This window comes from Eulemur rufifrons, chromosome 1, assembly GCF_041146395.1.
Source record: "Eulemur rufifrons isolate Redbay chromosome 1, OSU_ERuf_1, whole genome shotgun sequence".
NCBI lineage: Eukaryota > Metazoa > Chordata > Mammalia > Primates > Lemuridae > Eulemur > Eulemur rufifrons.
Window position 1 is genome coordinate 81,036,536 of NC_090983.1, and position 17,048 is coordinate 81,053,583.

The window sequence follows — 17,048 nt, forward strand, 5'->3', positions numbered from 1 at the left end:
AATTGTGTGTGTGCAGAAGATGGATGACTTCTTTAACAAAAATAAGCAAAGGGTAGATCAAGATAAAGAACTGGAAGGTGAACGATGGTAGCAGGTAGAACAGTTTGACTAGTGCTGAGGAGCTTTGGGGGAAAAGGTAGGAAATAAGACGGGGACTTCATGCAGTTGACAGTGGAAGGCCATCCGAAATTTTTAAGCAAAGCAGATATACGACCAAGTACGTGTTTTATTAATAGAATGATAACTGTACTCAATGGGGAAAGATTAGATATTAACAGATTAGTTAGGAGGTTAGTGCAATAATCCATGCAGGAGACAGAGAAAACTTAAACTGAGCTAGTGACCAAAGAATTGGAGAGAATGGAGTTCAGGGTTAGGGGACAGAATCTTATTCTTCTTTGGTCAAGAACTTTGTCTCATCTACTATCATTCCCCAGCTTTTATTCTAGCGTTTGGAACAACTAGGTGCTTCATAACATTTTATTCAATGTATAAATAACAGGTGGGTAATATTACAGATATCTCTAAGGTTTCATGTTTGGTCAAGTTTATTTTAGATAATATGAACTATCAGTGAACCCAGTTTGCGTAATTATTTTGTGTTTCATCTATTAAGACTGCTTATAGCATTTCGTTGACCAATCAGCTTTTCACATCTCTTGGATACAAATAAATGGAATAACCTTGATCCTGTAAGAGTTTACGAACTCTATATTGATATTGGATTTTGCAATAGTATTCTTATAAAATAAATAATTGCTATCTAATTATAAAAGATAATAAATACTTTAAGATTTTGTGGAGCTACATGGTCTTTACTGAAACTGCTCTATTTGACTATCGTAGTATGACAGGCAAGCATAATATTTAAACAAATACTCATGGCTATGTTTCAGTAAAACTTTATTTACAAAAATAGTGGACAAGTTTTGGCTCAGGGGTTACTACCTGCTAATCCCTGCTTTATTCTAAAAGGTGGTGAGTATTATGAAACAAATTCCTTAATCTGGTAATTAGAGTCGTCAGCTGTGCTTTGTTGGAAAGAAACTTTTAAAAAATTTAACAATATTATTTCAAAGTGAGAAGAGGTGAAAATGAAAAAGAAGAATTCTGTGTGGATTTTCTATTCTGTGAAGCACAAAATATTGTGAATTATACATTATATTGTTAGCATTATTGCAGATATTGGGCTACAAAGTCAATGTAATTTTTTACTTTAATCTGTACATAGAAATTTAATATCTTTGCTTTAAAAAGTATTTTATCATAATTATAGGATATTGAAAAGAGCTAGTATGATTCTAGCCTAAAAAAATAATGATGATCAAAGTGAAATCCAAGTACCTACCATTAATTAGACTGTCATGGATTATGCTTTTAATTTTCCTGAGAGATAGCATTTCCTATGTCAATATTTTTGAACAAATTTCTCCTTCTCCTCCTTCCTTCTTTGTTTTACTCTTGTCTTTTTCCTGCTTTTCTTCTTTTTCCACATTCTCTTCTTTTTTTCCTAAGTGTGGAAAAATTTTCTCTTTTTCTCTAGCACAATAGGTAAGCCTGATTCCAGGTATCAACAGTTCTCTAATACTGCCTCTTCTTCATTCCTCCTCCTCTCCTGCAAAGCCTTTCTGCCTTGATAACCTTCACACTTACTCTCTTGCTTCTCTAATTTACAATTCCTTAGGAACTCCAATTCCTATTTAGATGAATTGAAAAGATAAGAAAGAACAGAATATGTGGCGCTTACCCTGTGTGACAGAAAGAATTGCACTAAAAAATCTCTAGAACCACAGCTTCCACCCTTTTCTAACATTTCTTGTTCTTAATTAATTTCCTTAGGAGAATAAGTTGTTTCTGAATCTTTTTTTCTTTTATTCTTTTTGACAAATGTAAAGATATGCATTTCTTTTATCATCTTGATGTGAGGAGTGCTAAAGATTGCCAAAAGACACGTTGAGTATTTCTCAAATTCAGTTAATTTATAATATCATATACTCTACAATTTTATTATGTCTTTTCATCTTTACATAGATTTTCATTCTGTATGCTTTTAAATCCTGCAAGACAGATAGTAACTTCTGGAGGGGAAGAAAAATACCTTCCTAGGTTCATGGCTGAGGTCTTTAAAACAAGACAGATTAACAAGAGAAGTACACAGACTTATTTAATACAAGTTTTACATGACAAAGGAGCCTTAATGAAAAAATGAAGACCCCCAAAATAGTTAAAACCTATGTATTTATATACTAGGTTTGATGACGAGTAGGCAGTTATGGAGAAATATATAAGACAAGGGAGGTATGATCTAATGATAATAAATTGGGGAAAACTTAGCAAGGCCTCTTCAGATTCTTTTCTGTGTCCCTGTGTCTTCAGAGATAAGGATGTTCCTTTCCTCTGGGTATAAAGAGGGTACCTCTACAGGGAAGTCTTATGATCTGCTTCAAGGGAAGTTCAGAAAATCCTTCTTAGGTTTTATGACCTGCTTCAGAAAAGAAGGGTAGGGGGAAGGTTAGAAAGATTTCTCTGCTTCTGCCATTTTTTTCAACATGTTAAGGTGGCATATTTGGGGGTGGCATGTCTTAACCCTATCACTACTCTGATCAATGGGCCTACCTGTTAGGAAGATACCATTCATTACATGAAAGCTAAAATTTTGTTAATGGGGTTAGAAGGTTTAACTCTTTTCTGCCTTCGACTTAATAGCCTGCTTCCATAGACTTTATTCTACTAGACAGGCTCTATAAAAAAAGAGATTAAAGATAATAGTGATGTATTAAAATTAAAATCCTATCCAAAAGGCATGATAACAGGACAAGAAACACAAAAGAATGAGGTAATGACATTAAACTGCAAAATTTTATATTCTGTTCTAAATTTGAATATATCATGAGTTATTTATACAATCGACTTTTGTAAGTATATGCATATGGAGCAAACCTTAGCCATGAAATTAGATAATAACAGAAAAAAAACAATAAAGCAATAGAGGACTTAATAATGAAGGAAGACAGACATTTCTGGACAGGCCTCTGATTTGAAAAACAGCAAATTGTCTGAAGGAAGGATATATATGTAGCAGCAGATTCCTAGGGAAATCTTTAAGAATGGTATGCCAAGGCAAGAAGGGAGTCTATATGGTAGTTTAGGAAAATCCACTGGAACGGCATCTATTGGAACTCCTGATGTCTGGGATACAGTCTACTTGAGTTTATTATATACTAAATGCAATAATTATTTCTGATTGCTTCTCAGACTAAATCCTTAAAAAATCTCTTTGCTTCTAAGCCAGTAGGATGCATGCCATTCATCTTAGAGGGAAATGAGGAACTGATCTTAGTTATCTTTGAGAAGAAAAAATGTTTTTATTAATGTAATTGCTGTGTATGATTATCTATTATTGTCATATTAATCACACTACTAATGGGTACTATGTAGGAAACTTTACGTTGAATCATTACGTGAATAACCCCTGTCAACCTCAGAGGTTCCCTAATACATTCTTCCTTCCTCACTGTTAATATTTCACTGTGTAATTACAGCTCCCAATCCTTGCTCAGCTAATGACGGCAAAGGCCCCTGCTCTCACATGTGCCTGATCAATCACAACAGGAGTGCTGCTTGTGCCTGCCCCCACTTGATGAAGCTTTCCTCAGACAAGAAGACCTGCTATGGTAAATTTCTTGCCGTTCTTATCTAAAATCGGAATTGAATTGTCTGGAATTATATTAGCATTCAGATTTTACTCAAAGTAAAGCAGAAGAGGTTTTTAACATCCTTAAAACCATTTTAGGTGGTGCTGTTTCCAGCCACTATTGATGATTCATCTGCTTTGGGGGAAACTGACAAGTTCTTTAAATGTGTGATATGTTGCATTTTACTATTTATTACCTTATTCATTTTCTCTTGCTACTTTGTTGTGCGTTAGCAGAATTTATCTCTGCAAAACAGGAAGATTTGTAAGTGAAAGAGCATTATCAAAAAATGATGATGTAGGTAACCTGCATAACAAAGAGATACTTACAGCTTTAATTTCCTCCTGCTCCTCTTCTAAAGTCATTGTAGCATCATTTTGTAGGGGTTTACCAACTTGAAATCCTTGAAGGGGGAAAAATGAAGTAAAATATATAACTTGGAAAGATTTTTTAAAAAAATATTTAAACAGCACATTTAAACTAAAAATAATGAAAGTCGTGAATGAAAATCAGTTTTTTTATTAATAATTTTTATTTATTTGCAAAGCAATTACTTAATTTTAATGGCAGAAAAGAGATTGTATTCACTAAAACTTAGGAATTTAGGTACATGTAGCTTTAATTTTACACAGTAATAACATATCTCAACAACTCCAAAGAGAACAAGAAAATAATAGAATATCCATTACTCCTATTTCTATTTGATCTGATATTTCACAAGTGCAGTGTAAGAAAGGTGCCTGTGGAAGTAAAAGTTATTCAGTGCTTCTCAGTGTTAGTTACTACACATTTACAAACATTTACAATAAAAGCATGCTTTAAATTATTTGAATCCTAATTTTTATAGGGGAAATGAACAGGATTTTTAAAAGCAATGTTTAATGTTATCTTATTCTATGATAGTATAGGGAAAATACTCTTAGATTCCTTTGAAAAGCATTTAATGCAATGCAATATTGTTATAATTATGTGCAAAGAACAAATATGGTTTTGACATTAATAGAGTTCATGTATTATAGCAAATTTGTTTGAAATTCTAAGATAAGGTTGTTTACCGAGAATTTCTCAGCATTTCTAGCTAAATAAAAATGATTATTTGATGCTAATTTATTTTACATTTGTTTCCATTAAATATTTTAATTTAAAATCTATAAATTGCTTCTACATTAACATTTCCTCAAATATTGAGTATGATTTTCTGGGGTTAAAATGTATTAAAATCATCAACAACTAATATTTTAGAATTTCTAGACTATTTCAAGCTTGTCAACTTTATAAAAGAAAACACTTAATTTCTGTTTTGTTTTTTTTTTTTAGAAATGAAAAAGTTTCTTCTTTATGCAAGGCGTTCTGAAATCAGAGGAGTGGATATTGACAATCCGTATTTTAACTTTATCACGGCCTTTACAGTCCCTGATATTGATGATGTTACTGTAATAGACTTCGATGCATCTGAGGAACGTTTATACTGGACAGATATTAAAACACAAACCATTAAACGGGCTTTTATTAATGGAACGGGGTTAGAAACTGTTATTTCAAGAGGTAAAAGATTTGCACATTACAACCTAAAAAGTGTTTGTTATTCAATTTGTAATAATCACAAGGCTCTTTTATATTCTTTCTCTATTATTCAACTCTCTATGCTATTAATTGAAAGTAGGAATTGATTAGAAATTTAATAATATACTATATCCTTACCATTGTAGAATGGTATAATTAAATTGCACATAGCTGACTAATAATTAGAAATTTACTTTCATGAATAGAAAAAAACTTCAGAATAGTTTTCCTTAAAATTTGCAGATTTTTAAATAAACAGATTTAAAGCCCCTTTTTTGCTAATGGGGGAATAGTTACACTTGCAGAGAGAAAATATAGCATATTGGAAAGGACTGGATCCTACTTTGACTTAAGCTTATTAACAACTTGAAGAGACACAGTTTCTCTTCAACTTATGCTCCCTAAACTTGATAGAGGGATTTGGAGAGGGATGAGGGACAGGGTAACTAGCACGCTTTAAAGTATACTGAAAATTTTAAGTCAAACCATATTTGAGCTATGATCACTCTCTTAATGAAAGCAATACAGAGTGTAGGTTTTAAATTCACAGTCCTTTTTAAAAGAGTTTTCTATGTACAATATTAGAAGGCCACCATGAGTACCCACTAGCAGCAGATCTGAGAGTACCACTAAGGTACTCTTGTATTTAGGCTAGCTTTTTACTAATCTCAGGTTAGTACTGTTAAAGCAACTTATTGAATGAATTGGTTATAAGCCTATTCAGATATTTATTTTGAACTTGTCAAAAGGAAAGAGTTTTTCTAAAAAAAACTTATGCAAAGATTTCTTCTTTGTACAGGATGTTTTACAAGGGGAGGGGGATAGTTGGATAAGCATCATTAAACTGGATTAAAAACAAAAATAATGCCTGATTAAATGTCATAACTCTTGAAAGACCAGGTAAAGGATATTAAGTGCCTCCCAAGACTGACAATCAGTTAAGTGGTCTTTCTTCAAGAAATTTATCAAAGTCTACCAGAGAAGTGTTCAAGTCCTTTACCATGAATATTAAATACTTTTCAAAGGCTCTGTGAATGACATAGAGCAAAAGATGTTGTATCTTAAAAAACTGGCGGACAGTTTTCTATCTCTAATTATGGACTGGTATCTAGCAGTAATCTGGTAAATTTATCTTTGAGAAAGTTGCAAAGACTTATTTCTGTTTAGCACACTCTATAGTTATCAACCAAAATTTGAGCAATAATATTTTCTCTCTAATAATTGATATACATATATATACTCATTAGGATCAATAATTGCCAATTCAGTCATTTTGACAAATATTGGAATATTTTCTATATAGTAAGAAATTGAAGTAGAGCCAGTATAGACTAAATTGCATGGATCAAAAGGGGTATGCCTATATAAGCTGAAGGATCCTAAGAAATAGAAACCAAATCATGTCAGTTTTTAGAGAACAAGTTGTTGATGCTATGCTAATACCCAAAAGAATGAGAATCAAAGAAGTGTTTCAAGGTGAGTGGGACTACATGATTAGCTTCACCTTTGGAAGAAGGCACTCTAGCTGTTACATTTACTGGAAAGTTGTGGGGTGGGAGGGTAGATGAGCAATGAACTCTGTGAGACTATCTAGTTGGCTGCTATAGTGGCTCTAGAAAGGTAACAGAAGCCTAGACTAGAGTGGGAAAAACCCAGATGGAGGAACATGGACATGTTCTAGAGATATCAAAGAGTAAAAATATAAAATAAATTAAGAATTAATTGGACATAAAGGTTGAGGAATAGGCATTGTCAAGGGACAACTCCTCCATTTCTGGCTTACCTCACAGGTTGAATGATGTTGCCTGTTTCTTTCTTCCAGAGTCAAACTTTGTTAAGGACCAATATATCTTTCCATTAATAGAAAAATTTTAGATGAACTTTTGACAGTTTAGCTTCTGAAATCATTAGAGGATCTCAAATCCCCCCAGTAATTGCACTTTATTTTATCCTTTCGTCTTTTAGATACCCTGTGAATGATTCTGTGGAGAACTTTCTCTTACTTTTTACACTGTTGGCCTCTGTATTTTCTCTCTCTATTGGAATTTTTCTTGAGAGACTTTTTTTTTCTTACCTTACTTAGCCTAAATCTAATGTGAACCAGCATCAAAAATTAGGCCCCCAATATATCCATTGTGCCACACCACACATCTTTTATTTTCTTCCTAAGCCGACCATTTTCTTAGAAAAATACTGAAGCTCTTTGGCCCAAGCTTTCATGAAGATGCCTCAAAATAGTTTGCCTGCCTTACCAATCTCCATATCTGTAAACACTAAGCTGTTCTTAATTTATAATTTGCTCACATGACCTATTTTCTGCAAGGCGGGTGGAGCTGGTATAATTCATTTTTTTTTAAGATAAATACTAATATATGACTATCGGCACAGTCATTGTATAATTTAACAACTACACACACATTATTGCCTCTCATGAAAAGCAAAGGTAATTTGACTATAAGAAAAAACAACTGTAACAATTTATGGCAAAAAAGTTCCTGCTAGTAGACTGCATCTCAGCTTTCTGGTGACAGATGATTCTTCTAATTGAGTCACTGCTTTGTCCAGATATTTTTCAGTTATTTATGTAAAGAGATGAGTAATAGTAGCTGTCATTAATGTGATGTTACCATTATTTTATTTAATCTTTGCAAACCCATTATTATGAACAAATCATTTCCATGCTGCAGATAAGAAAACTTAATATCAAAGAAGCTAAAACTCTTCCTCAAAGCCAAAATGAGGAAATTAAAGAGACAAAGTCACACTCAGGACTAACCTTTAGAGATCCTGTTATCTTTATTACCTATATAATAGGAGGGTCTGGGACTTTATTCCAAGCAGCTGTGAACTAATTGCAACAACCCTGGGCATTGTCCTTTTCAGATAGTCCCACAGCTCAATTGCTCCTCCTGAGTACTCATGTATTTTCCAGAATTATACTTTAGTACCTAATATATTACTTAAAAAAAAAAAAACCTCTAAAGTACAGCTTGCAGTTAACATAGTAAGAAAAAAAAGACATTAATATGCCTTAAAATTCCCAATATAAGCCAGTATCTGGGCAAAGTGTTATTCCACGTCCTTGCCAAGGATTTTATTGTTTATTGTGAAGTACGAGCAAAACCTTTTAGAGACTTGTTGACAGTTTTGTAAGATTCCAGGCTGTCAATAAAATCTCACTTTTTATTGGAAAAGGCAATTCTTATGTCTGATATTTTTAGGGCACAGTAAACATTGTTCACCTTTGAAAAATTAAAGACATCTTTGGGCAAGTACAATTGTTTGAGCAAAGTATCTTTTTAGTAATGGAGGAATCTAGTACTTGAATGAACTGGATTTTAGGTTAAGCAGAAAGCTAAAATGAATAAAGGAAAAAAAATTGCTGTAAATTAGAAGTGTAGCTGTTTATTTCTTTAAAGACACTCTCTTACGTGGTAGGAAATAATCCTATAGTCATATACTTTTTTTTTGTTACTACAAATATAGAGACCATTTTAAACTCAGACCTTTTGATCACATTGCTGCTATATAAAATGAAATTGTCAGTACTCTCAATCTAACTGAACCTATTTGGGAGTAGATTTCTATTCATATTTCAAATATTATCTATTGACAACTATTATTTTGTCAGTGAGTAATAAGATTCATTCCTTCTATTTTGCAGGAGACCATATTTAATTGTAGTCAGTAATAAAAATGCTTAGAAAATAAAAACTATTCTGAAAATTTGTCCAGAGAGAATGAAACAAATGGAAACACTTCAGTAATAACAGTGAACTCTAGATTTTAGAAACAGACTTTGAATTAAAGTAGAGTTTAGATAGGGAACATCTGTTGTTTTATCATTTCTGAATAGAATTTAGAATTTTCATTTTCACCCAGCAAGCCTTTTGGCGCAAGAAAGTAAACATATAATTAAAAAGAAGAAGAAAAAGAAAAAGATAGAAAGGAAAAACAGGCAGGAACCATTCCCACAAATGCCATCCCATTGAGAACTATGTACCTATAAGTGCTAAATGAGCCACACTTTCTATTTTGATTCTTTATCTTTTAGTTAGAAAGATAAATATGCTTTTATTTTTCTCCATGGGCTTTAAAAAAATTCGTACCATATTCTGGGTTATATATCTGGGACACTGGAATTATTTAAAGATAAGTAAGTTCGTAACCTCAAGGAGCTTTATATCTAGTGAAAAAGTAAGATATGAATAATTAATTAAAATACAAAGCTAAATGAAATAAGGAGTTGAACAAGGGTATAAGGTTGTTCTCAGAAAATGAGAACAAGAAATATTATATCCTTACATGAGATTACCAAAGTGCTCACTGAGGAGGTGATAACCAAACTAGGGCTTGGGAGAAAAAATGATAGTAAAATCAGTCCAGGATGAGGAACCAATAGGCACCAAGGTCTGGATACTTCAAACATAAAGAGGAGCAAGTAGTGAAGGATACATGGGCCTTGTAGAAAAGTAAACTGGAGGGTTAATATGAGGACAGATCACAGACGGTCTCATACCAAGGTGTGAGGAGTTGTTTTTGTATTTTTTCCCCCAAGGCAATGGGAAAACACTGAAGACTTTTAAAGAGAGGTGATTCAAATTCTTCTGAAGATAAATCAGGTGGAAACTTGAAAGATAGATTGGAAAGTGAGAAATTATAGACAAGGATGGAATTTGAAAGTGGCAGAAATGTTCTAAATTTGAAACAAAAATTAGACTAAAACAAAGAGAGGTGTAAAGACATTGAGCCATTATAGACATAGAAGTAATTGAACCTGATGACTGAGAGGTGAGATGATCAGATAATTGGAAAGGTATTGGTGGCATCAATCCACATGAAAATAAGAGAAAGGAAGATGCTTCAGACATTTTCCAATATCAGCATGTAGTGAATCTTCTCTAAGACAGGAATTAATTATAGGTTTAGGATATTAAGAGATATGGGGACAGTGAAAAAGTTATAATTCTATCCCTATATTGTCCAGGAAAAGCAAAAAGATTTGGGACACATATATATGGGTTAAAACAGACAAAACCAAGGTGACAATAAACATTACATTTCTCAGAGTTGGAAAGGAATAAAATTAGTGAAGGCTCCTAAAGTATCTGCAATGTTTTATTTTTTAAGCTGGATCTTGGGTTCATGGATGTTTATTAATGTATATACTATGTAGGGATGTTGAATTTTATCAAATTTTTTTTGCATCTATTGAGATCATCACAGTTTTGTTGGTTTTTTTTTTTAATTCTGTTTATGTGGTACATCACATTTATTGCTTTGTGTATGTTGACCCATTCTTGCATCCCTGGAATAAAACCCACTTGAGTGTGGTATATTATCTTTTTGATGTACTGTTGGATTTGGTTTGCTAGTATTAAATATTTTGTTGAGGATTTTTGCATCTATGCTCATCAGGGATATTGGCCTGTAGGTTTTTCCCATCAGTTCTCCAGTAGGTGCTGGCACTCTTCCCTCAGTATTCCACTTGGGTCATACTTATTTACCTGTAACTTTGGTTCTTCTTTCTGAGCAGAACTGGTGACCAACATCTCTAGTCAAACATTGTAGAGAAAAAAGTTAAAACTATACCCTTAAATATAAACTCTCCATTTCCTGCTTCCTCAATTCCTGGGCAACCTCCATTCTACTTTCTGTCTCTATGAAGATTGCTTATTTCATTTAGCATTATATCATCAAGGTTTATACATGCTGTAATATTTGTCAGAGTTTCCTTCCTTTTAAAGGGTAAATATTAATGATTTTCCATTGTATGTGTATATCACATTTTGTTTATCCATTATCTGTCAATGAACACTTTAGTTGCTTCCAACTCTTGGCTATTGTGAATAATGCTGCTGTGATTATGAGTGTACAAATATCTCTTTGAGATCCTGCTCTCATTCTTTCTAGTATATACCCAAAACTGGAATTGCTGGATTATACGGCAATTCTTTTTACTTTTATGAGGAAATGCCTACTGTTTCTATAGTTTCTACACCATTTTACATTCCCAAAAACAGTGCACAAGGATTCTAATTTCTCAACTTCCTTGTCAACATTGTTATTTTATGTTTTTTGATAGTAACCATCCTAATAGGTGTGAAGTGGTATCTCATTGTGGTTTTGATTTGCATTTCCCTGATGATGGTGATGTAGAGCATCTTTTCTTGTGTGTGTAGCCCATTTCTATGTCTTCTTTGGAGAAATGACTATTTAAGTCTTTGCCCACATCTCACTCAGGTTTTTTGTTGTTGATTTGTAATTTGAAAAATAATTTTGTTGAGTATAAAATTACAAGTTGAGAGCTATTTTCTCTCAGCCCTTTGCAGATATTGTCCCACTATCCTTTGGCTTCTCTTATTTCTGTTGAGAAACCCCATGTTTGTCTAATTGTCATTCCTTTTATGGTCATGTGTCTTTGCTCTCTAGCTGTTTATAGCATCTTTTCTTTGTCTTCATTACAATAATTTTACTTTGCCACCCTGTCTGTTTTGTCTCCTATGGGGTCTTGTCTTTCATCAGTCCAGGTAGGGAAAAAAACCTCAATTATTTTCTATTTTCTCTAACTCAGTCTTTGTACTCTGTGCTTTGTAGACTCTAATTAGACATGGTAGGCTATTTATTCTATCTTCTAACTCACTTAATATTTTTGTTTCTCAGTGCTAGCTTTGGTTAACTTCTTTCAATTTATCTTGTAGCTTACTAGTGGAACTTTATCTAAGCTACTGTTTAATATATCCAAAAATTTTTTTAAATATTTTTTAAATATCACAAGTTATTTGGGGTTCTCATTTATGTCTTCCAAGAGGATTTTTTAAAAGTATTATTGCACCTTAATTATTATTTCAAAGCATCTGTTATTCCTTTAAAATATTCTATTCCTTTTTCTTTATCCTATATATAATAATTTGGAGTTTTACACTTGTTATTTATTTTCCTCCTTACTCTTTCTCTTATGTCTCATTACTGTGTGTGTTTTAATTTTTTTGTTCTGATCTATTATGAGGATGAACTTAATCAATGGGAATTGTGAGGGCCTAGGTTGAAGAAACTTTTCTTTCACAGAGGATTCGAATTTGCTATGAATGGAGAGAAATGAAGTTACTATTAATGTAAGCTAGGAATCAATTTAATTTTATTTTTTACTTCCTAACCAGTGGATTTCATGAGTTTAAGCTAGTAATCTCTTGCCTAAGTACAGACCTATGCTTAGAAATTGTGATTTGTTTTATACCCAGAGAAAAGATAGGGAATAATAATTTTTTTTTAATTTTTTAAGTTGTCCTCTTTTTTAAGCAGGCAGATTTTCACACCACTCACTCCACTCACTAGGGTGTGCCTATACCCTTCCAATGCCCCTGTGATTATTCTTATTTAGCTCTCCCACGCGCTGTGAGTGTAAGGATTGAACCCTCTTGCACTCAGAAACTAATAATTCATGAATCTCTAGATTCTCCGTACAAGTTCTTTCTTTATGGTTGCACCATCTTCTGCATTCCCATTTGGTTTCTTTATCGTTTTAGTTAACATGTGAGTGTGTATTAACACGTTGAGATTTTCTCATTTGTCTTATGATCTCTACAATACATGTGAAAGTTACAATTGATCATACATCAAGGAATTCTGTAGCAATAGAGGGATTTTCAGAATATACTAATCTGCCTGAGTTCAAGAAGTGAGAGTCCCCAGAAATAGAAAATTGAACTTTCTGAGAAACTTGCTCAGAGGTCTTGGTCTGATTTACTTAAAAATAAGAGTTAAGAATCAGAATTTATTATTTTGATATTTTTATCAAGGAGATAAAATATCATTAAATATTAAATAGATAGCTATTTTCATTTTTTTCCCCATATCTTTATGAGGAATTTACCAGGGTACTCTAGTACAATCAGATGTGAGTATTAGTGATAGACAAAAAACACAAGTTTTATTTCAGACATAAGAACGATAATTAGAAATTCCAATCTGGTGGGTAGAAAAAGGATAAGAAAAAAAAATTAGAATTAAGATTGCCTGAGTATGTATTTAGATAGGTACTTCTCAACAGAGACTTTTTTTTAGCTCAGTTCACATATTCTTAAAATTTTAGATTATGTATCTTATGAATTTATTGATGAATTCATTAAAAGTATTTATATGGCAGGCAATGTTGTATATATTTCGGAAGAGAGACTATAGAGATAAATTAACAAGAAGCCTGCCCTCAAGAAGCATATGTGAAAGTAGTAATATATCAGCTAAATAACTATCACCTTAGGTAGAAAGGGATCAACCAGATACAGTCCTGTTGAGTTAGGTAGATGGACAAAATCTTTTCATCAGTGCTATACAGGAGAAATAATTAAGTTTTTGTGATTGATAATGATGTTGCCTACCAGCTGCTAAAATTCACGCAAGTGGAAATGTGTTAGAAAGTCTAAATAGTTTCCCTGTAATTGGGAAAGGTCAGGACAAGTCTGGAAATCTGAAAACACACTAATATGACTTAAGTGGAGGCATTTGGTTAAAAATAGTGATAAATAGAGTTGGGAAGGTATTGTAGCTATATTTAGACTATATAGAAAGCCAGGCTAAGGAATTTAGACATCACATTCTCTGTAGTTGGAAGCTATTGAATACCTTGTAGCAAGTGAAGGTCATGATTCAAAGCTCTCTAGTCAGAAAAATAACCTGGCAGCAACTAAATCAATTGCTTAGAAAAGGAAAAGACTGCATACTGTTGTAATATTAAAGATAGAAATGGATTCAAGAGAGCATAGCTATAGAATTGACAAGGACTAAATAGGTATTAATAACTTACATTTGGCCATATTTTACAATTTAATAGTGGAATGTATCTCTAGGCTGTATGATAAAGAGTCCATTAGAAATGAATAAAAGGATTTTGAGCAGCAGAGACACCTCCCCCCTCCCCCCACACAAAAATCTTTGCAGAATATGTATTTAGGGGAAATAAAAACTGCTTTTATTATCTTTGTCCAAAACCAAGCAATCCAAGGTAAAATGCAGAAAGTATTAAGTCTTTAGATTGGCAAAGTATTCCTCAGCCCTACGTTGAGCTACATAAAAACACATTACCTACTGTAATATTCATAATAATACTATGTATTGTCTATAATTAGCACCATTTTTCAGATAAGAGGCTGAAGATATTTAAATGACTTGGTTAATGACAAAACTAATCACTGAATCTGGAACATGAACCCAAATCTTCTCATTACGTCAATATTGCCTCTCAGCAACCAATAAACTCCAGAGAGTGAAGAAGGAATAAAGATTCTGAATTACGCGAATAAATAAGTATAAGATATGGCAGATTTAATTTTAAAGAAGTTGTATATTAGTTTTCTCTCGAGATAAAAAGAGGGAACTATGAGAATACCTAAAAATAAAAAGAAATTTGAAGTTTGGGGTTGAAAACTGAAGGAAATTCACATTTGCAATTCACTAACTTATAAATTAATGATGAAAGTTAACTTGCAGAGTGTGAGGGTTGTTGATTTGAGGAGAACTGGAAACATGAGCAATATTTTCTAAGGGAACTGTGATTAAATGTTACTTAGAAATAATTAAAGGATTTATGAGATGAAAAGTAGGCTTAGTTGATATTCAAGAACGTAAATATATAGTGGAAGACTACCATTCCAATACTGCAGTTTATAACTGACTCAGAATGGCTGTACCTCCCCATCTTGTCTGTATCTTACATTTTGACCTAGTTGGCAAATTTTACAAGTCTGGATTTTTCGCTTTCACACGAAAAACTCTAGCTTTGTGGCTTCTTTTGAAAAGAATTAAAAGGGAAGATACAACAATTCCATTAAAGCTAAATTCTGAAGCTTTGATTGGCATCATTAACCTTGAGCAGTAGCAGAATCTTGGGCCTCTCTCCAGAACTACTGAATTAGAATCTTCATTTTAGCAGCCTCCGGGTGTCTTGTAAGTTTGAGAAACTGTGGTATTGTTGGGTTTTGCAATCTTGTTCTGTGTTCTCGGTTCTTGGTGTGCTCTTGGCTGAAGAATGAGCAGACACATCAAAGTAAGGCAAGCATGAGGTGAAATTTGTTGAGAGGGAGCAAGATAGGATTATAGGGCAAGAGAAGATTTAGGTTTACACAGCTATATACATATGCCACAGATGATGGCCGGACCCTTGTTGTAGCAAAAGAGACCTTGGTTATGGTCTGGGTCTTGTTTTATAGGGTCCAGGTAGGGCCCTGCCAGGGTTCAGACATCATCATGGAACCACTCTGATGGACATTTGGGAGTTATATGACCTGAGTCTTTCTGTGCATGTAGATCTCCCATGAGCCTCTGTGAAAGCCCATTTGTGAGGCTGAACCACAGCATAGATTTAAGTGAATGACATGATAATTAGCCTTAGATTGGCCTAAGTCACCTTCCAGACTCAATTGTACCTATGCTGCTTGGCCCATGAGCTAGAGAGTCCTCTGTATTCTTTTGCAGCTTGTGTGCTAAGTTCTGATTGGCAGATTCATAGGGTGTTCCCTTCTCCCCCAGGTGCCGCAGTTGCCCACCTTGTCCTGGTGAGGAGCCGGAGGTCCCTGTCTACCTAACAGTATAGAGAACTCTAGAAATACAGAATGCTAGAAAATATTAAAACTTTGTAAAATAAACACAAAACCAAGGTAGAGTAGTTAAATGCCATAAATTGGAGACTAAAGTGGCTTACTTTATGTATTAATATTTTTAAAAGATTTTCTAGTATCCATCTTTTATAACATTTTATTTTTATCTCAATTTTTTCTTAGTTAAAATGTGAAATTATATTTAAACCTAAACTCCATCATTGTTTTTAAAGATTTCTAATTCAATAATCAAGAAATAGCAACCCAAATATTCATATTGGCTGCAATAAATCTGAACTTAATTAGATTTCAGTAATTTCTACAGAATCCACACTGGAGGAATGTTAAAGAGATTTTAGTTTCTTTTCTTATATCAGTCAATTCCTGTTAATTATCTACTTTGAAAGATACTCAACTCTGGTGATTTTTTAGGAAAGTTGAATTGTTTTATCTTATTTCAGTAACAAATTGGCACTTAAAACATAAAATAGTCCATTTGTCGATCGCCCACAAGTACTTTCTCCTAACTAGAAAGATGTGCTACCAACTAGAGAAGCTATTACCCTAATTTGAATTTTGGTCACCTTAGCCCATAAGACTGCTGCCTGCCTGTACTCCTAAGTGTTTGCAAGTGAATCATTGACTAGTAGTATAATTCCAATGCTAATTGTTGCTCTAAGTTTTCAAATGGCTCAGCAGTAAGACATTAATGATTATTCATGCCTTAAGAAGGGCTGATAAGGGAATGAGATTACAATCTTGTACAATTTTAGCTAACAAATTAAAGTGTAAATTAAATTTACCCATAGAAAGAAAATAACTACTTGAAGAGTCAACAGAATGAGAAACTTCATTCACTTTTAAATCTTTTCTTTCCCGTTTTACAGATATTCAGAGTATCAGAGGGCTAGCGGTGGATTGGATCTCTCGTAATTTATACTGGATTAGCTCAGAATTTGATGAAACGCAAATTAATGTGGCAAGACTAGATGGCTCTTTGAAAACTTCAATTATCCATGGAATTGATAAGCCACAGTGTCTTGCAGCTCACCCAGTCAGGGGGTAAAGTATGATTATTTTTTTTAAGTTTTTCCAAAATTTCACATACTTTTTCTCTGATTTTGCATAAAACCATTGTTTAATTTGGAGGACACAGATATAACAGCCATGGAGTAAAAAAAAAAAGTAAATGGAAATA

At 33.2% G+C, this 17,048-nt stretch overlaps 1 protein-coding gene across 2 annotated transcripts in view; it reads left to right on the forward strand.

The window, feature by feature from the left end:
* LRP1B (LDL receptor related protein 1B) overlaps positions 1–17,048 on the forward strand; it is a 1,768,615-nt gene that overhangs the window by 1,180,616 nt on the left and 570,951 nt on the right. For both annotated transcript variants that reach the window (XM_069473041.1, XM_069473049.1), the window contains exons 28-30: positions 3,543–3,674; positions 5,013–5,240; positions 16,738–16,912. In XM_069473041.1, coding sequence (XP_069329142.1) covers positions 3,543–3,674; positions 5,013–5,240; positions 16,738–16,912 — 535 coding nt within the window. The remainder of the gene's footprint in view (positions 1–3,542; positions 3,675–5,012; positions 5,241–16,737; positions 16,913–17,048) is intronic.